The following is a 22,753-nucleotide window of genomic DNA, read 5'->3' as shown; positions in this document are numbered from 1 at the left end:
TGACAGATCACTCAGACCTCAGGTTGAGAGGGGTCTCAAATCCTGTGGTCTACCAGGATGAGAGACTGCCCATCCTTTCAAACTTTTAAAATCACGTAACTTGCAGTTAACCAAAACTGCTTGTATTTTTTGTTGTAGTCTGAGCTTTATTTGCACCTTGACTATTCAGAAAACATTTCAGTAATGCTCTTATTTTATTGTAAGAACAGATATCAGTAACTTTCAGTTTTGATCAATTTTAATAATTTATGAGATGTAAACAAAACAAGTTGGATGAATTCTTAACAAACTTTTGCTAATCTTGGTTCTTAAAAATTCATTGAAGTGAAGCTGAAACTGAGCCAACAGAGCAGTTTCTAGCTCACAAAACATTGATTAACCAGGCTACTAACTACAATAAGAACATCAGTTTAATGGAACACTGTACTCAACAAATTAATCATTTACCAGAAGTCGAACGGTGGAGAACCATTTGGATTCTCTATATTTTAAAGGAAATGCCGTGACTGACTGACTCATCAGCACCCAACCGGAACTGCGAAGGATAGAAACATGAAATTTGGATAGGGTGTTGATCTTATCCTGTAGGCATCACTGAAGGAGGGATTTTTTTTTTAATTTCAGCCCTAAGGTGATGAAATAGGGTATGAAAGGTTTTTTTGAAGTTATGTTACTGTTACGGTATTTTGGATGTTTAACCCCTATGAGGGTGAAGAAGTGGAGGAAAGGTTTTCTTTTTCAGTGTTTTTGGAAATTCAACCTCTAAGGGGATGAAATGTGGGATAAATATATTTCATTATGAAAGCATTTTTAAGCTGATTCTAAGATAATTTGTATTTTGTTTCTCGGTTAGAATTTTTTTTTCCCATCCCCTAAGGGAGCGAGATAGGGGATGAAAAATTTTGTTATTTTAAAACATTTTTAAATCCAAATCTATGAAAATTGGTATGTGTCTTCTAAAGAAATATGTGTTCATGGAAGAAAATTTCTATGGAAGTACCACCACAAGAACTCAAAAGATGGGTTGAACAGAGATCACAGGCACCAACTATCAGTATCACTTTTTATTCAGAAGTACATTTGGAAAAAAATCGTGCTTTTATGCACTTAATTAGCATGAAAAGTTTGGATAATGTTGCAATTTGTAAACAATTCAGTTTAAGAAAAACAAAAAATAATCTGTGCAGGCCATACAGGCTATGCGAGCTGTATGCGATAGCTAGTTTTTTATAAATAAATTAAAATTCACAACCAAATAGCCTTTGATTTGAGGAATCCTAGAACAAAATTACGAAAAAAGCTTTCCTACTTAGTTATACTAGTTGGAGTGCACCACACGGAGTTGATCACCCTTCCATTTCAGGCATAATTTGAGGACTTTCTTCTACTCATCCTGTCTAACAGATTTAGCCAATTTATCATATTGCCACACAAGATACCCATATGTAAGCTGAGTTGAGAAACTGCTGCTTGCTGCCGTGTGTGTCCACATCAATATATCTCATGCCCTTTTCATGGATGTATGTAATGAGGACTAATGTTTCATTGCGGTTGCTGATTAGACAACTTTCTGTCTTCCACTGATACTCTGTATTATCATACAGTTATGGCTTTTGTAAGTTAAAGTCTAGTTTTGAGTTGAATATATCTTGAAGTGTCTTGCTAAAGTGTATGCTTGTTCCTAACTTGTTCCACACTCATTTGTCCATGGTTGAATCAGTTCTTGATAGATGTAATTCTGCTTGCATTATTTGGCTTACAAAATGTGTACCCTCCCATCTTTCTGAGTCAGTAAACTAGCAGAACCAAAAGCATAAACTCACCTGTTGTCTTATAAAGATGTCATCCCTATTTCTGCATTCCAGTGATCGTAAGTTAATGGAGTGCATGTAAAGCAAGTTATTACAGTGAGTGCCAGGTTCATGAAATAACGTAGTACATGGAATGTCACATTCTTTTATTGCATCCAAGAAGCACAAAAGTTTATTGCTGATCACTCAATTCTTTATCTCACTGAGTAAAAATATTCACAAAGATCGCGGTTAATATATGCCACGTGACACATCTTTACAAGCATCTTTAAATGTTCAAATTCGTTACTATTAAAATTGCAACACACTGCACATAACACATTACTAAAGCAGTTTCTCTTCATCATCCTCTTATATCGCAGCTTCTAGAGTTGAGCAGTAACACATTTAGATTCATGGTGATGTGTCGTCACTCATTTGGAGAGTTTCTCCGACTGTCTACCTGCTCGAAGCATAGTTGCATTAAGATGCCAATAATGGTCATAAATGCACTGCTACACAAGTGTATTACCTGAATTACATAAATATAAATGTGAAAACATTCAGGACATATCAAGTAACAGCACCTTATCTCTCAGTGATGTAACAATAATGAAGCCCACAAAAATTAATACATCTTGCACGAACACTCTACCTACCGTTATTTTCAAGAATACATAGTGAATGTGTTCTCACATGTGGCCAAGGCAGTGGCTGACCAACTTATATGACTCATTAAACCACTAATCAGCTCAGATCTAAATAATGCCTAGCTGTCATGCATGGCATGGCTAGTGAAGCCAGTCATGGTACAGTGTGAATCATACAAACTTTTTCGATGTTTCAGTGGCGCTTTTTGCACTGTTTTTGTGTGATTTGGAATACACATAAATTTTTCAGTGGTGAAACTTTTCCATTTGTAAATAAAGATAAATGTTTGAAACAATAAAAGTAATATTAAATTAATCTAACACATGCCTTTCCTCTAAAACAAATCTATTATCTGTTGATAGGTTTCATTTCATCTGTTGATAGGTTTCAACTGATGAAGCCATTTCATCAGTTCAGAGCCAGCCAGCCAGCCCCCCTTTCCCCCTTCCAACTTCCAGATCCTGCATTCGGTCTTCACCTGCTCCTGTGCACATTTTCTTTACCTCCTAAAAACAGCTATTACACATTAAACTGTATTACACCTGAAACTCTACATATGTAAAATCAATTTAAACTTTAAAACTACCTATGTGTATACTCTTTAAGTGACGAGAAAGATAATTAAAAATGTTATTAATTCTGGTCTACATATCTATAAGTAATGTTTCAATCTTTCTGTAGATACTGGATTGGTCAGCACTGTAGCAGCAAATCTTCGTCGGCCGGCAGATACTCGCATGGAAGATCATGATCTTTGTCATCTTTTCTCAGCCCTGCCCATTCATATTGTACTACAAGTGTTTGGAACTGCATTGCTGGAGAGGAAGATCATTTTTCTCAGCAGCTCACTCAGGTTGGCTTTGACATGCTTCTTAATTGATACTGCTTCAAACACTATTTTTCTTAAGGTCAATAATCAGCTGTAAGTAAGTCATAGCTATTCAGGGGAAGATGTGCTCATAGGAAAATAGCAGCACAATTTTTTGTAAGTTGAAGGGACGTTTATTTTCTGTATTGCTGTTTTTCTAGAACGTAATACTACGACATAGTAATGAAAAGTGATTGCTTGTTTGTGAGTATTATTTCATTGTATTCGCTTAATTAGTGTTTAGCCTGACAAATAAATATCTTTTGTAGTAAATTATCAGCGTGCATTGAAGCACTGGAAGCAATGTTGTATCCCTTCTCATGGCAGTACACTTTCATAACAATACTGCCATCCTCAAAACTGGAAGTCTGTGAAGCTCCAACACCTTATATAATAGGTGTTTTGAAAGGAAAAGAAGGGTCTAAACCAGATATAAAAATGGATGAGGTATATTTTATTTTAAAATATTTTATGAATTAATTAGAAAACAGATGTGCTTTTTCTACCATGTGGTACTAATATTATATGTTCTGACATGACATGTATCACCATAGACTGTTATATTTTTTTCTCCCCCTTGTGAAGGGTGTCATTGTGGATCTGGATGAAGGGCGATTGTGCTGCAGTGTTGGAGATGAAAGCACTATTCTACCAACCCGACTGCGCCGCTGCTTAAAAGTGGCACTTCAGCTTGTAACAGCACAAGAAAGTGATGCTTCACGCAATGTACTTATCTCTGAAGCATTTCTTCGCATGTTTGTTGAAGTCTGTGGACACTACCAAACATATATTGTTACACAACAGGACGGCCGACGAATGTTTGAGGTTTGCATTTCATATTTTGATGGATGTCTTCTGAACCTTCAAATTTAAATGAACTGGATTGCTTTATACAGGGTGTATCAAAATGAATCATCTGATACAATGAACTTTGTTTTTTGATGAATGGGAAACTCAAAAAGTCACTCCCCTCCCCATATAGGTGTTCAATATGCTCCCCTTGAGGTCCACGGCATGTGTCAATGCAGTATTCAAATTCTCCCCACACTGCAGCGAGCATGTCTTGAGTTACAGCTTACACCACTGTCGTTATGCGATGTCTCAGTTCATTCATCGTTGTTGGTAACGGAGGCATATAAACAGAGAATTTTATAAACCCCAACAAGAAATAATCACATAATGTCAGGTCTGGTGACTTCGGAGGCCAGTAATGTAAGGCTGAATCATTTGGTCCTGTGTGACCATCCACCATTCAGTAATCCTTTGATTTAAAAATTCCCGCACCTACAGATGCCATTATGGCAGTGCCCTATCCTGTTGGTAAATGAAGTTGTTCAAATCAGCCTCCAACTGTGGGAAACGAAAGTTCTGAAGCGTATCGACACATGTGCTTCCTGTAACAGTGTTCTCGGCAAAGAAAAATGTACAGTACACCTTTTCCTGTAAAACTGCACAAAATACATTAAATTTTGGAGTGTCCCTCTCATGTTGTACAACTTCATGTTGTTCCTTACTCCATATTCTCACATTATGATGGTTCACCTTTCCATTTAAATGGAATGTTGCCTTGTCACTAAACAATAAGCATGGTAGAAAACTGTCATCCTCCATCTTGCCAAGAATGAAATTACAGAACTCCACACATTATTGTTTTTCACCTTCATGAAGAGCTTGGAGTAGCTGAATTTTGTGTGGTTTCATGTGTAAATGTCGATGCAACACACACAAGATGGACATCGGGGCATGTTGAGCTGTCAAGCTGCACGACAAAATGGATTTCGGCAGACTCCTTGTGGAACTATGGTGGATGCATTCAACACATGTCTCAGACACTCAGGGACAGCCTGATGATTTGCATTTACGCATAAAACCTGTTTCTCACAGTTGTTCATGCCATCATCTAATGCTCTGTGCTGTAGGAGGATCCACACCATACCTACTACGAAAGTCACACTGAACAGTTATTACTGACCCGCACTGCACAAAACGTAGAAAACAAAACACTTTCTGTTGTCCCAACACCATTTTTACTAGAACTGATGTGGGGGCACACTGTTGCTACGTAGCAGGAACCTTGTAAAACTCGAGGGTTTCCTCTTTCCAACAGTACATTGTTCACACACATATCTCAAATAACATAATAGTTATGATTTTTTAAAATCAGATATTCTTTTTGATACACCTTGTATAATGGATGACATTTAGTCGTGAGAGATGGCTCTGAGCACTATGGGACTCAACAGCTATGGCCATCAGTCAGTCGTGAGAGATGCTGCAACTTTTTATTTTAAGGGAAGCTTATGTTTACATCATCAGTTGCTTTAAATTAATGAATGATGATTAGTTTTTGAATGTATAATGTGACTTTCTTCTTATCTAAAATAAAAATTGTGTGTGTGTGTGTGTGTGTGTGTGTGTGTGTGTGTGTGTGTGTGTGTTTTACTTTTTTCTTCTTTTTTCTTACACAACATACAACTAAAGTCAATTCAAACTGGAGAGACATATGATTCAGGGATGATTAGTTGAAGGGTGGGGGAGGAATGTATAATATGAGGAAGGGCATGGAAGCTGAGAACAGGAGTATGTGGTAGTGAATGGCACAAAGTGATTTTTGGTTTGGAGGAGATAATTAAAATTAACTGTGAAGTATAGCCTAGTTTTGGTAATTAAATAATGACACTGATGCATAAAATACCTTTTGAATAAATTACTAGGTAGCTCTTGAATTTATTTTTTATGTGCTCCTTCACTAGAGGATGTCTGACATGTTTGAAACCAGCGCACATTACTAGTGTCATCTTGCACTGAGTGGGGCTGCTACTAACTTGGAGAGTTGCTACTGGGTGGGGCATCCAAGTACATCATCAAAATTCGTAAAACATACGGAATTCCTGAATTCAACATCAAGACTTAAGTTGGGAGACAAAGAACTTTTCATTCTCCAAACAGGTTGCCATAAATAATGGTTAGCATGCAGATGTAGTGACGAAATTCTGTCAGGAAGTTAAATCACAGCAGGCAGCATGAACACACAGTTATATTAAATGGCAGACATCAGGTGCAAAAAGTCATTTATGTGCCTGTGGAACATTAAGCACAAATGACTGATGTAGTAGCTAAACAATTTCAAAAAAGTGGGTAGAGAGTGACTTTCCAGTTGAGGAGTATTCTTGAAGTTTATCAATCAGGCTCCATGTCACAATAAATCCAGTATAATGAAATCCACCTGTGAAATGGGAAAAGAATTTTATTGTAGCATTACTGTAATACAATAATGTGAACCTTTCAGCTCATGACACATCTTAAAGGAATTTAGAGTCCTACAAGAACACATTCAAATGCACTTAAAATTACAAGAATTCCTTTTGGGAAGTGCATGTCTCTCAATGGGCTAAGAAATTAAACTTCTGTGGTCACCTACTGCGCACTGCAAATTCAACTGCATTTAACTTTTACGGGCCTTCGTCAAAGATAAGATATGACAAGACTATTAAGATTAAAGATGCTCTACAGCTGTGCCAATTCACTCTACAAAGAATTTCTTAAATTGTCTGGAGGACTTCATTGAGTTATTCATGTACGCAGATATGCACAAAAAAGACATTGACATGGTAACAGAACCATTGCTCATTGAGAGTAATTAAAATAGGTTTCTGACCCAAATTTGCTCTCTCTGTCCTGGAAAATTTATTCCAGCTTATTGCTGTCAATAATAGATTGCATTTTCATTTACTGTTACAAATGTACCGCTCATTTCATCATTTATTTATTGAAAACTGCTTGTGTATCAAGTATTTGTAAGCAGTGTTCAATTTTACTGCTTCTGAAAAGCCAGATTCTTGCTTTCTACATGTAATTGCCACTGCAAGTGGTAATAATGTATTAGAACACGAAAACAAAGTTGTCCCTCATCACTGATGGTATAGCATTACAACAGTGGTAGCACATTGGTATGTAATGTGCTCTACCACAGCCTCGCAAGGGTTGCAGCCCTACTAACACAACTGCTTTACACACTGTTTGCTGACAAAATGAGGCTCTTCGTTAGGTAATGATTCATGATGAGACCAACAAAAGTTCATGTTCCACACACGTGTTTTCTCTGCTGCAATAGCTATGACTGCAAACTTAACCACAGCCTTTTGGATTTGACAATATTGCTAGTAAACAAGTAATGAGAAAACAATGGAAACTGCTTGTAGATAATGAATGGTTGTATCTTTAAATTATCACTGTGATATGACCCTTTCTCTTAAATATTACCCCGTATGTTGTCCCATTTACAACAAAAATGTAATGTAGTGAACATCACCACTGCTCCAGCAAGGTACAACACACTGATGTTCTCCATGCAATGTAGCCAGGATAGAAGCTCAAAGTAAGGAGCCAATAGTTGTGAAATGGATAATTATGAAGGAATGTGTACGTAACAGTTCAAGAGCTAGTGTGTATTAATTTTAAGTCGACAGACCACTCCCTGGTCTTGAATCGGTAAAAGTCAGATGGCTTCGGCTGATAGTCATTCATTTTTGACTGCAACCAGCACCAGTTAGCTGACAATACGTTTTAGGTAACTATTGTTGTTGGCTGTGTTACTTTGCTGCACTTCACTGTATTTAGCACTTTTTCCTTTCCTTGTGATAAGTGTACATCATTGTTGCAGTTAGGATCTTTATTAAACATGTTAGTACATTTCACAATTTCAATTTCATTTACGAACATCATTTAAGCTATTTTTTACTTCTATACGTGACTTCTGCTTTCACAGAAGCATGAAGTGCAGTTTATGGTGCCAGCACTGCAAGGGCCTGGCCTAGCATGTTCCACCCCCCCCCCCCTTCCCCCCTCGCCTCCCCCCCCACACACACACCCACACCCACACCCACACATGGCTCCTCATTCCCCATGATGGTCTATGTGAGGACCAGGCTTCCTCCCTCATCTGCCCCCCCCCCCCCAACCCCCTTCCTTCTGAAATCTGCTAATTTAACACTTAACACACTGCACCTATTAATGTATTTTCAAGATACATATGTTATTCATCAGTGTCATTGTTTACTGATCAAAGCTAGATCCTTACTTTTAAAGTTAATTTTAATTATCTGCTTTTGAAAAAGATCTACTTTATGCCATATCATACGACATTCTCTGGACACTATCTTTCACCCCCTTCCTCCCATTGCATAATTCTAACGCTTCTGCCTGTTTTGTCCATTACAAATTGTCTTCAGTAATACATTACATACCAATATCATTTTTTGTGACGGATTTGATGCTGTATGCTTTTACCTAAAAATTTTTGATCAATTACAAATGGTGAATGATTAGGTGACATTAAAATTTCAAAGTATTATGAGAATTTGCTCTTTTTGTTTATCTATTTAAAAAGGTATTTTTATTTTATTTTTCTTTTAGCTCTGAAGATCATCATTGTATGTGACCAACACTAGTCATCGATCATTTATGTCATGTAAAAATATTTTCCTTTGAGTGCTTTAATTCATAGTTATTTAGGTGAACTGTGTCATGGCAACACATAGTCTCTTGCCATCTCATAATTTTGTTTTGCACTTTCCAGCGAGAGTCTTTCATAAAAGCTGTCCAGTCACGAAGTGTACAGATGTTTTTAGAATGGTTCACAGAGACAGCGATGTTCTCAGAGTTCATTACTACACGTGTTGAACAACAGTCTGAGGCAAAAGGTAAGATGTTGAAAAATACATATTTCAGGTCGAGATGTTCTTTGTTTGCCTGTAAAACTGAGTATTTTCTTTCAGTATCTATGTTACTCTTAACAGTAGACCAACAGCATCTTCCAACAAATATTTTGTCTCTGTCATATCAGTCTTCATAACACTTTTCTTGAATCCAATATTTTATGTATCTGAATTGTTCATTGTATTGTCTTTCTGTTTTTCTTTCTTCTGTACTTTTGGTATGTCTGTGGAGTCAACCTCAATTTCATTGTGCTTTTTTGTGGTCTCCATATCTCCTGTTGTTGTATTCTCCTTTTGAACACCCTTTTGGACACCGAGAGCCATCAGTTGATTAACACACACACACACACACACACACACACACACACACACACACACAATAACCACAACTCTTTATTTAGTAATGGTAGAACACTTATCTTTTGTAGCTCTCTTATCTGCTGTCACTGAAGTTAACAAGCATGGGTTATATATATATATACAGGGCTATTACAAATGATTGAAGCGATTTCATAAATTCACTGTAGCTCCATTCATTGACATATGGTCACGACACACTACAGATACGTAGAAAAACTCAAAGTTTTGTTCGGCTGAAGCCGCACTTCAGGTTTCTGCCGCCAGAGCGCTCGAGAGCGCAGTGAGACAAAATGGCGACAGGAGCCGAGAAAGTGTACGTCGTGCTTAAAATGCACTCACGTCAGTCAGTCATAACAGTGCAACGACACTTCAGGACGAAGCTCAACAAAGATCCACCAACTGCTAACTCCATTCGGCGATGGTATGCGCAGTTTAAAGCTTCTGGATGCCTCTGTAAGGGGAAATCAACGGGTCGGCCTGCAGTGAGCGAAGAAACGGTTGAATGCGTGCGGGCAAGTTTCACGCGTAGCCCGCGGAAGTCGACGAATAAAGCAAGCAGGGAGCTAAACGTACCACAGCCGACGGTTTGGAAAATCTTACGGAAAAGGCTAAAGCAGAAGCCTTACCGTTTACAATTGCTACAAGCCCTGACACCCAATGACAAAGTCAAACGCTTTGAATTTTCGACGCGGTTGCAACAGCTCATGGAAGAGGATGTGTTCAGTGCAAAACTTGTTTTCAGTGATGAAGCAACATTTTTTCTTAATGATGAAGTGAACAGACACAATGTGCGAATCTGGGCGGTAGAGAATCATCACGCATTCGTGCAGCAAATTCGCAATTCACCAAAAGTTAACGTGTTTTGTGCAATCTCACGGTTTAAAGTTTACGGCCCCTTTTTCTTCTGCGAAAAAAACGTTACAGGACACGTGTATCTGGACATGATGGAAAATTGGCTCATGCCACAACTGGAGACCAACAGTGCCGACTTCATCTTTCAGCAGGATAGTGCTCCACCGCACTTCCATCATGATGTTCGGCATTTCTTAAACAGGAGATTGGAAAACCGATGGATTGGTCGTGGTGGAGATCATGATCAGCAATTCATGTCATGGCCTCCACGCTCTCCCGACTTAACCCCATGTGATTTCTTTCTGTGGGGTTATGTGAAAGATTCAGTGTTTAAACCTCCTCTACCAAGAAACGTGCCAGAACTGCGAGCTTGCATCAATGATGCTTTCGAACTCATTGATGGGGACATGCTGCGCCGAGTGTGGGAGGAACTTGATTATCGGCTTGATGTCTGCCGAACCACTAAAGGGGCACATATCGAACATTTGTGAATGCCTAAAAAAACTTTTTTTTGAGTTTTTGTATGTGTGTGCAAAGCATTGTGAAAATATCTCAAATAATAAAGTTATTGTAGAGCTGTGAAATCGCTTCAATCATTTGTAATAACCCTGTATATATATATAACTCCTGTTTGTCACTAGAACACAAAGAAGCACCAAAAACACTGGGCTCTGAGAGATAACAAATCTGTAGTTCTCAGCTTCTGAATTCTTTGAGTGGAGCTACTTGTAACTCTTGTCTACAGGACATCCCAATACTTGTTATACTCTAGTCTGATGTAAGCTCGGCAGAGTGACGACTCCATCCACAGAAGTATAAGTAGCCCTCCCCTGCTTGTCTCATGCAGTCGCCTTTCATAACTGCTGTGTGGCGGTGGCACCTCATGACTCCAGGAGGCTTGGCTGAAGCCATGTTCAGATTGGTACCACCAGGGACACTACAGTGACATGCAGCATCTTGCAGTGGTCGATTGCTGGTGTGAAGTTGTCGATGATCAACGACTCTGCACTGTAATGGAGATGTCAACTTTATTCATTCTTGCATCTTCTCATAGTGCACATTCCTGCAAACTTTCACACAAATAAATCAAAGATTCCTTTACTAGTACTTCTGTTGGTGTCAAGGTTGTTTTTAAAGTTGACTCATGGGCATGTGTTTGGTTGTCATGTGTCAGCCACAAATCAGTTAGTCACAGATGCACATTTTATTTAAGTGCACTAAAATAGAATTACTTAAATTTCATGTTTAAGCATTAGACCTTCATGTTAATCAGGAGGAATCTGTGAAACAAGTAAGATGCTGTCCTATGCCGACCTTTTCTAAGCTGCATTGATGAGACATTCTTGAAATCCCAGGAGCAGCCCCAGATTGGTGCAAATTCATTGCTGATGTGTATATAATTTCAACTAAAATTCACCTGCCTTTTCTTCAAATTCCAAGCCATTTTCCTGGATGGAACACTGCATTTCTTAAGCTTCCCAGTCAATATTGAAGTTCGTTCTCTTATGATTAAGAGACTGAACAATAATGTGCAAACAAGACTCTTGTTTACCTACTTTGGACTGGCTTTACCAGATGTGACATGTTAATGGTCTAAGAACTTTTAGCATTGTACTCAGTATCGCGTAAAATCCAAAATTGAGATAGTACAAAAGCCAAGTACAGTAATATACAGTCAAATGGCAGTTTATTCTTTCAAAAAATACAGCACCACTGTGGCTCAGCAGTATTCTATTAGTGCAGGGTAGTCTTGAAACTTACAAAAACAGAACTATGTGCTTCCTTTAAGGAAGTAAATCTCTGACAGTACTCCACCAAAATATTCAGTGTGTAAAAAACAAAGTGCAACAGCTGGAAGTTGAGTTACCATTCTCAGACAACTCGGTTATCTGCATCACAGAGCACTGGTGCACAGAAAATGAAATCTTATATATTAATTTACCCTCATATGTCCAAGCATGTTCTTATTGCAGAAACACAATGGAAGGTGGAGGATCATGTATTTATATTAATAACAGTATTGAATTTAAGGTCAGAAATGATATTACCTTGTTTAGTGTAGACAAGGACTTTGAAGTGTCAGCAATAGAGACAGTTGCTACAGATATGCCCAAGAAACTAAATATATTATGTGGGCATTATTTTTTCCAGTGGTAATTTAGAGATATTCTTTTCAAAACTTAGCCTAGAACTAGCATTGACTCTGAAACATAATATCCTTTTGTGTGGGGACTTTAACATAAATACAGCAAAAATAGATGACGCCAGTAACACATTTACAAATACCCTACGTTGTTTTGCCATATCATCACTAGTCAGCTGTGCAACAAGAATAACCATTCTTTCATCTTCTACCATTGTCCATGTAGCTTCAGATGCAGGCAGAGAAAATTATGACCTACTTCTCAAAAATCTGGCACTGGCAGACCATCTATGTCAGATTACAAAAGTAAAAGCTTGTGTACAGCATTTTCAAAAATCTTCGAGAAATTAATGTACTGAAGAGTGGTTAGCCATGTCAACAGTAATGGGATACTTAGCAGATCACAATTCGGATTTCAAAAATGCTGTTCCACTGAGACAGCAATGTACAATTTTACTGTCCACATAATAGATTCTTTAAATAGCAAAATGTCACCAATAGGAATTTTCTGTGACTTGTCCAAAGCATTTGATTGTGTGAACCATGACATGTTACAGAAATTACAATTCTATGGTATAAATGGAATAGCATATGAGTGGTTAGAGTCATACCTACAGAACAGGAAACAAAAAGTTTCTTTATATGGATCAAGTGATTTAAATAAGTTTGCCACTTCATCTAACTGGAGTGAAATTACATTAGGTGTTCCACAGAATTCAGTCATGGGTCCCCTTCTGTTCTTCATATATGTGAACGACCTCCCTTCTTATCTGAAACAAGAAGCTGAACTGACACTGCTGATGATACAAACATCATTATTAATCCAGAAAAAGAAACTCCAATTGAAAATGATACAGAACAGAGCTATGTGCTTTTTCAAGGGAGTAAATCTCTGACAGTACTCCACCAAAATATTCAGTGTGTAAAAAACGAAGTACAAGAGCTGGAAGTCGAGTTACAATTCTTAGATAACTCGGTTATCTGCATCACAGAGCACTGGTGCAAAGAAAATGAAATCGTATGTATTAATTTACCCTCATATATCCAAGCATGTTCTTACTGCAGGAACACAATGAAAGGTGGAGGATCATGTATTTATGTTAAGACCAGTATTGAATTTAAAGTCAGAAATGATATTACCCTGTTTGGTGTAGACAAGTGTCAGCAATAGAGATAGTTGATACAGATTGGTTTTGTGCAAATGGGCTTGCTTTAAACTTTGAAAAAACACAGTACATCCAATTTTCTGCTGCAAAAAGTACAGTTGCTTCAATAAATATAACACGTCAAAGAAAGTCAGTAGACAGGGTATAGCATACTAAGTTTTTGGGTGTACGTATAGATGAGAATCTTAATTCAGGGTGTATACGACCCGGGACAACTGGGAAAAACCCGGGAATTTTTTCATATTTAGAATTCCGGGAATTTTTCATTGTTTAAGTTTTCAGTTAAATTTTTGTGATTTTGACTGGTAAGAACCAATACTCTAATAAAGGATATTACTGTATCCCACTATTGCAGAATAATACTGCAGCAATAAAATATGAACGGGAGTGGGGGGGGGGGGGGGGGGGGGGAAATAAAACTTAAGTTGCAAAGGAAATGCGCCGTATACAACAAGATAACACAGTGCTCATACAAGCTTCTGCCAACAGCAAAGTGTGTCAAAGGCTTTAGGAAGACTATGCAATGCTTCATAACAACAAATTGCCTCCAATGAGCGTGACGTGACAACTGTTTAAACTAGATTCGTTTGAGCAGTTGCGGTCGGACTCTTGCGCATGCATAGTTGAATCGCGTATGAGTAGTACCTTCTTTCGCTTCTGGTTACAGGAAGTATGGCTATGCGCCACTACTTAATACTGCCCCGGTTCGGAAATGTAGTAAATCTGGGGCTGATGTCCAGAGCAGTCTGAGTTGTGGTGGGAAGATGGGTCATCACCACGTGACCTGTGTTTACGTTCAGTGATTTTGTTGCTTCCTCTTCGTTTATTGCTCTCACGTTAAATGATAACAACAGATTTTTGCATCCGGGAGTTATCAGATGAATTACGGAAGGCTAAAATATGTTATTAGTTTTAGATTTTATTTCCACCTTCCTGACAGTCAAGCATTAATCACCGTGCAGAACAATGAAGTTATTTTTGTTGGTTTTCTAAAGAGATTTGGCTTTCATTAATCTTTTCTGCTGAGGCAGTCAATTTAATTGAAACAAAGTGTTTAATTTCACACTATTGGCTAGATTCAACTGTTCGCTGCATTTCAAGTGCACGTACGGCATTATACTATAATAAAGAACCAAACATGAGATAATACAATACTGGTACTCCGAGAAAATTTACATACGAATCTGGGCATAAAAATATGCATTTTAAGCCGAGTTATGCATTTTAGTATGGTTCACGAAATTCTGATGCTCTTGAAGTATCCTCTGATGTCTTGTTTGTTTTGTGACATGATGTAAGATCTTTTAATGTTTTACACGTACAAACATATGGGCATCCTATGTCGTCATAGCTGCGTAAGCGCAGTGACGCCTGTTATCTGATGCTATCTTTCAACTGCTGAAGCGAACCTATTTCTAACAGGTCGCAGGAAAATATTGCGAATGGTAGTTTGAAAAGCGTTACATTCAAACCAAATTTCCTTTTACGCAAGATGAACTGTGTGCGAGAATGTACGATGAATTTCTTAAATCACAAAGAGTGTTTGACTCTCATTTAAAACTCAACTCTTTGAGGACGACCATTTAGAAGAATTTTGAACCCAGAAGATCAGACATTTACGTCATTATTAAAAATTTTACTGGCACGTTTGTGTGATGTATCTTCAAAAAAAAAAAAAAAAAAGAAGGTGTACATGCGCAAAGAAGATCAACATTATATGTGGAAGCTTAGCTTCTCTTCCAGCTTATTAATCTTCGAGACCAATATTATACGTGAACGCTATGTATATTAATTTAAACCATTAATTTTTCTTGTTTGTGTGTTCATGGTACTTAAGAGTGATCTTGCTGCTATTGGCAGGCTACATCACGTGTCCTATGCTGTCATCAGCTGGCGAGATCACGTGACATGAGCTATGACTGGTTTACAAAAGCGCATCGCAATCTCGATTTCATTGTTTTCGGAAAGTGACATGCGGTGTGTGGTAGAATTCAAATTTATATCTTTGTAATACGGAAATATGCAGCGTACATGTTGCTGCACATCAAAGGTCTTTCAAAACATGTTTTTACCCCCTGAGTTTCATTTTCTAAAGTGCCGGGAAATTCTGCATCCGTATATAAAACCATAAACATTCAAAGAATTGAGTTTTACGGTGCCGAGAAAGAGTATACTGTCACTTAGCATGGAAAAAGTGTATTTTCACCCGGGAGAAAGAGAATTTTTAACGGGGAAAAATCATGGATTTTTTTTTTTTTCCTTGTCCACGTATACACCCTATAATTGGAAAATTCATATTTGGATCATCTAAAGCAACTAGGTTCAGCAACTTTTGCAATCAGAAAAATTGCCAATTTTGAGGATATAGAAATTAGTAAGCTAACGTACTTTGCATATTTTCATTCTATAATGTCATATGGAATAATATTTTGGGGTAACTCAACACTCAGACAAAAGTTATTCACTGCTCAAAAGAAAGTGGTTAGAATAATGTGTGGGTTTCATAGTCGCACATCTTGTAGGCATCTTTTTAAAGATTAGGAATTCTTACAACAGCCTCACAGTACTTTACTCACTAATGAAATTTGTTCTCAACAACATGACCCCGTTTATAAACAAGAGTGACATTCATGATTATAATACCAAAAAAAAGAAAGACTTACACTATCCTTTACTCAACCTATCTTTGGCACAGAAATGGGTAAAATGTGCTGCTATAAAAATATTTGACAAATTACCATATGAAATAAAATGTCTGACAGACAGCAGTAATAGCTTCAAAAATAAATTGAAAAAATTAAAAAATCTTGTTACATATGTGCATTTCTTGTGCACTTGACACGTTCCACATCGTAACGGCTACCATACGATGCGATTGATCAGTGGAACACGCAAACAACTAACTAACTAAAAGAATCCAAACTGCATGTATATAAAAGAGTCTACTCTCCATTAACTTTGCAAGAATTTTCCTTACAGTTAACACACAAAAGTTGGGAAGTAGTTTATACAGAAGAAGAATTTGAAGAAACATTCTTCAAAGCATTAATTCTTATTGGAACACAACGCCAAAAATAAATGGACTACTAAAGAAATTAGAAAATCTGCTCAAACTTGGAAATACCTAAACTCCATTAAAAAGTACAATAGTGATCCCGTGATAGGTTGATAAATTTAGTCAGTAATAAAAGTAAAGCTACATGGGCTGCAGTGAAACAAGGAACTGTGAAGCAGAGGTGTACAAACACACAGCTCTAGAACAAGGAAACCTTATCAAGTAACCCAAAAGAATTAGCAAATTATGTGAATACCTACTTTAGCAGCATTGCAACAAGGGTGCAAGATAAATAAATAAATAAATAAATATCTGAAAAGTGTTAATCAACCCACAGAGAAGCATTTAGCCAACTCAATGGTATTGCTTCCTACTGCTGAGAAGGCAGTCAAAATCTAAATGCAGCAGCCCATTACAAACAGTATTGTAAGGTGCTTAAAAATGTTATTAGGAAGGCAAAAAGTATGTGGTATGCAGATAGAATAGCTAAGTCTCAGGATAAAATTAAAACCATATGGTCAGTCATAAAGGAAGTTGCTGGTCTGCAGAGACAGATCGAGGATATAGAGTCAGTGCGTAGTGGGAATGTCCGTGTTACTGATAAGTCGCATATATGTACAGTATTTAATAATCACTTTCTGAATATAGCAGGTGAACTAAATAGAAACCTAGTCCCAACAGGGAATCATATAGCGCTCTTAGAAAAAAGTGTTCCGAGACTGTTACCTGAAATGCTCCTCCATGATACTGACAAGAGGGAAATTGAGTTAATAATTAAATCACTAAAGACCAAGAACTCTCATGGATATGACGGGGTATCTAGCAGAATACTGAAGTATTGTTCTATGTATTTTAGCCCAGTTCTCAGCCATATCTGTAACTTTTCCTTCAGGAGTGGTTGGTTTCCTGACCGATTAAAGTACTCGGTAGTGAAGCCACTTTATAAAAAGGGAGACATTGATAATGTTGACAATTTTAGACCTATTTCTATGCCATCGGTGTTAGCTAAAGTTATCGAGAAGGTTGTTTATACAAGGTTACTGGAGCATTTAAATTCACATAATTTGCTGTCAAATGTTCAGTTTGGTTTTAGAAATGGTTTAACAACTGAAAATGCTATATTCTCTTTTCTCTGTGAGGTTTTGGACGGATTAAATAAAAGGTTGCGAGCGCTAGGTGTTTTCTTTGATTTAACGAAGGCTTTTGACTGTGTTGACCACAAAATATTACTGCAAAAGTTGGACCATTATGGAGTAAGGGGAGTAGCTTACAATTGGTTTGCCTCTTACTTTAAGAACGGAAAGCAGAGGATAATTCTCCGCAATATTGAGAGTGGTAGTGATGTTCAGTCCCAATGGGGCACTGGTAAGTGGGGCGTTCCCCAAGGGTCGGCACTGAGGCCACTGCTGTTTCTTATGTATATAAATGATATGTCTTCTAGTATTGCAGGTGATTCAAAAATATTTCTGTTTGCTGATGACACCAGCTTGATAGTGAAGGATCTTGTGTGTAATATTGAAACAGTAACAAATAATGTAGTTCATGAAATAAGTTCGTGGCTTGTGGAAAACAATTTGATGCTAAATCACAGTAAGACTCAGTATTTACAGTTTCTAACTCACAATTCAACAAGAACCAATATTTTGATTAGACAGAATAGGCATATTATAAACGAGACGGAATAGTTCAAGTTCCTAGGCGTTCGGGTAGATAGTAAGCTGTTCTGGAAAGCCCATGTCCAGGATCTTGTTCAGAAGCTAAATGCTGCTTTATTTACCATTAGAACAGTATCTGAAATAAGTGACACTTCAACACGAAAAGTAGTCTACTTCGCATATTTTCATACGCTTATGTCGTATGGTATTATTTTTTGGGGTAATTCTTCTGATTCAAAAAGGGTATTTTTGGCCCAAAAATGGGCTGTTCGAGCTGTATGTGGTGTAAGTTCGAGAACCTCTTGTCGACCCCTATTCAAAAATCTGGGAATTCTGACATTGCCCTCGCAGTATATATTTTCTTTAATGTCGTTTGTTGTTAGCAGTATTAGCCTATTCCCAAGAGTTAGCAGCTTTCACTCAGTTAATACTAGGTAGAAATCAAATCTGCATGTAGAATGCACTTCCTTGACTCTTGTGCAGAAAGGAGTGCAGTATTCTGCTGCATCCATTTTCAATAAGCTACCACAAGAACTCAAAAATCTTAGCAGTAGCCCAAACTCTTTTAAGTCTAAACTGAAGAGTTTCCTCATGGCTCACTCCTTCTATTCTGTCGAGGAGCTCCTGGAAGAGCTAAAAAATTAAGCAAATTCCAGTGTTACAGTGTTGACTTTCTTCATTTAAACTTACGACTTGTCACCTGAATATGTTTTTTTACATTTCATTTTATGTGTTTCTAATATCGTGTTATAATTTCATGTATTGACTCGTTCCATGACCATGGAGACTTCTCCTTAATTTGGTCCCACGGAACAATAAATAAATAAATAAAATAACCACAACATGTTATGCACTTATAGAGTCCTTGTATCTGCATGCAGTGATGGATGTTTGAGAACTGTATACTTAAGTTATTCATTCAGTAATCAGTTATGGTATAATTTTCTGGGGAAACAGTGCTCAGAATTTACAAACAATATTTAAAATGCAAAAGAGAGCAGTAAGAGCTATAATGAAAAGCAGTAAGTGGGACCACTGCAAAGAACTTTTCAAAATGTTAGAAATTCTAATTGTTCCTTGTGAATTTCTTTTCCAAATCATACTGTATATCAAGAAAAATACAGAAAATTATAGTACAGATAGCAGTTTTCATAACTATAGTACAAGAACAAGTCACTGTCTTCACCTAGTCAGGAAAAATAAACATAAGACTCAAAATAGTTCCTTGTATGAAGGTGTAAAATAGTATTATAAACCACTGCAGAAAATAAAAGCAACAGATAACATGTACTGCTTTAGGAAAAATCTTAAATTGTATTTGGAGGAACAGTGTTTTTACACTATAAGTGAATTCCGTTGTAAAAATGATTGTAAATAACTTATGTCTCACAATGTTTAACTACATGTAACAAAAAACTGCATGAATATGTGGATGTACACAAACTAACATCCATATGGTTTAAAATGTCTACAAATGGCCTTTATTATTATTATTATTATTATTATTATTATTATTTTAAGAACTACTCTGTGCATGTTGCCTGTAAAATGCTTATTTTTAAGAGAATTCTTAGTGACTCACATGTTGTCAGGACCCACAAAAAATCCTCATACTGGACTGAGTGTGCTGTTCTCTTATTTGTGGTGCCTGCTCTTGACCTGCTTTGATTTCATAGTTCAATTCCATATTTACGTATTTCGTAAAGACTGAACGAATTTTTGCCAGATTGCTCCGTTTTAATGAAGGGAAACTTTCAATGCTGCAGGTATGTTTGAACAGCGAGTTGCCGAACACATTGAGGAAATGGAAAAAAACACTGTACTGTTCCTTCGAAATTACAAAGGAATCAACAAGAAAGTAAAAACATTTGGTGAGTAGTTTTTTCTCCTATTGAGTTTCAGTTGACTGCAGTTATTTCACTCTCCATTTTGTATTCCTATGATTTTAGTGATAATTAATAGTAGAATAACACCACATAAAGACACACAGTGGGTAAGGCACTGTATTTTTATTTAAGACAAAAGAACTCAAATACCTTTTCAACCATCCAGGAGTTGGTTTTCTATGATTTCCCAAAACTGACTATGGCAAGTGCTGGGATGGTTCCCTTAAGGAAGGCACAACCAATTTTTTGAAAGATTTTTGAGAAATATCTTAAATATGAAGGTTATAGCAGACCAAAAATGTTTATCTCCTGTGAAAAAGTTTGGTTATGAAGCAGAGAACAAAAGAGGACTCGTGCTGATACCAGTAGCTTCTTTTTGTTGGGGAGGGGAATAATGTTAAGAACATTGTTTGCAAGCATATACAACTGAACCAAATAATGTAAAAACGCCGATTTAGAGCAGCCGATGTGAACATTTCACTCAAATGCAATGCATTGTGCTGTGACAATTATGTACAAAACTAGAAGTATTATACCTGATGGACGTCATATAGACATTTCAGGTAAAGTAACACAAAAGACTGTGATATTTGGGAACAAAGGAGATGACTAACCAAAAGGCATAAGCCCTCTGTTGTCAATAGGTACACAGATAAAAGGTACAGGTCTTCGCTGGCTTTTGGAATGAGCTTCCTTTTTCAAGCTTGTAGGAAAAACACGAACACACACACACACACACACACACACACACACACACACACAGAGAGAGAGAGAGAGAGAGAGAGAGAGAGAGAGAGAGAAGTACACTACAAGGTAAGAAGTGGAGAACAGCGAGTTGCCTTATGTTTAGGCCGGGGGTTACAGAAGTGATGGTGGTGGGGAGGATCCAGACAGCAAGGGTTGTGAAGCAGACATTGAAATCTCACGTGTTGCACTCTGCTGCATATTGTGCCACTGGGTGGTCCACCTTGTTTTTGGCAACAGTTTGACAGTGGCCATTGGTGGTTGCAGCAGAGCTGGTACATGGCATGGCTGCTTTCGCAAGTGGCCTGGCCTCTGATGGAGTAGGATAAGCCTGTGACAAGACTGAAGTAGGTGGTGCTGGGTGGGTGGATTGGGCAAGTCATGCATCTGGGTCTTCTACAAGGGTATGATCCCTGTGGCAAGGGATCGCGGTGCTCCCTGTGGCAAGGGATTGGGGTGCGAGTGATGTAGGAATGAACTAGGATGTTGCAGAGATTGGGTGGGTGACTGAACACCTCTTTAGGAGGGGATGGAAGTATCTGGGTAGGATGTCCCTCATTTCAGGGCATGATGATAGATAATCAAAGCCCTGGAGAAGGAAGTAGTTGGAGATCTGTTTGTGAATTATCTCTTGGGGAGTGCGGGTATTACCTGTCTGTGAAGGCCTTTGAGAGGCCTTCAGTATACTGAGCAAGGGAGTTCTCATCACTGCAGATGTATCTACTATGGGTAGCCAGGCTCTATGGGAGGGATGTTTTGGTGTGGAAGAGGTGGCAGCTGTCAAAGTGCAGGTATTGTTGCTGATTGGTGGGTTTGATGTGGACTGAGGTGTGGATGGAGTGAAGGAGATTGATGTCTAGGCATGGTGGGTGGAGGAGGACCAGGTGAAGTGGATGGGAGAGAAGGTGTTCCAGTTATGGAGGAATGAGGATAAGATGTCCTGGTCATGGGTCCAGATTATAAAGATGTCATCAATAAACATGAACCAGACCAGGGGTGCCACAAATTTGTTTGTATACCTTCCCTTCAAAGAGAAGATAAGCACTGGCCAGCCATTCTGCCTCCAGATAATAAAGATTTCATCAATAAACCTGCACCAGACCAAAGGTTTAGGGTTTTGAGAAGCTAGGAATGTTTCCTGTAGGTGGCCCATGAAGAGTTTGACATAAGAGAATGCCATGCAGGTGCTCATGGCTGTGCCACATATTTGTTTGTATATCTTCCCTTCAAAGGGGAAGTAGTTATGGTGTAGTATGTAGTTGGTTAGGTGTATGAGAAATGAAGTGGTGGATTTGGAACCTGCACAGCAACAATCCTAAGTGCCCTGTTGTGGCTAGTTACAGTGGCCCTATCAATAGAATCTGTGGCTCTTGGTAACTAACATCTGCAACTAATAGTCCAAAACCTAGCCTCCCACATTAATGACACCAACCACTTCCAGCACCGGCTCTCCACTATCCCCACACCCTTACTTCCCTGGTCTCCACTCATCACTGTTGATGCAACATCCATATACACCAACATCTTTCATGCCCATGGCCTTGCCACAATTGCACACTACCTCTCCCAACCAACCAACCACAAAAAAAGAGCCCCTCTTGTCCCCCAATACCACCTGGGGCCAGAACGACTGGACCACGTCGTGTCATCATGCACTGAAGTGAGGGACATTCTACCGAAGGTACTTCCATCCCCTCCCAAATTGGTGTTCTGCTGTCTGCCCAACGCCCAACCTCCACAAAATCCTAGACCATCCCTGTGCCACTCCTACCCCCAATTTCCTGTCACAGGGATCATACCTCAATAGAAGACCCAGATGCAAGACCTGCCCCATCCACCCACCCAGCATCACCTACTCCAGTCCAA

At 38.2% G+C, this 22,753-nt stretch overlaps 1 protein-coding gene across 1 annotated transcript in view; it reads left to right on the top strand.

Moving 5' to 3' along the window:
- LOC124711272 overlaps positions 1–22,753 on the top strand; it is a 139,327-nt gene that overhangs the window by 98,126 nt on the left and 18,448 nt on the right. The window contains exons 7-11 of the mRNA XM_047241256.1: positions 3,123–3,294; positions 3,579–3,756; positions 3,895–4,134; positions 8,888–9,011; positions 20,024–20,128. Of these exons, the coding sequence (XP_047097212.1) occupies positions 3,123–3,294; positions 3,579–3,756; positions 3,895–4,134; positions 8,888–9,011; positions 20,024–20,128 (819 nt within the window). The remainder of the gene's footprint in view (positions 1–3,122; positions 3,295–3,578; positions 3,757–3,894; positions 4,135–8,887; positions 9,012–20,023; positions 20,129–22,753) is intronic.

The sequence above is a fragment of the Schistocerca piceifrons genome, chromosome 8 (assembly GCF_021461385.2).
Source record: "Schistocerca piceifrons isolate TAMUIC-IGC-003096 chromosome 8, iqSchPice1.1, whole genome shotgun sequence".
NCBI classification, from domain to species: Eukaryota; Metazoa; Arthropoda; class Insecta; order Orthoptera; family Acrididae; genus Schistocerca; species Schistocerca piceifrons.
Note: the sequence above shows the minus strand (reverse complement) of the source record. Positions and strands in the feature narration are given on the sequence as shown.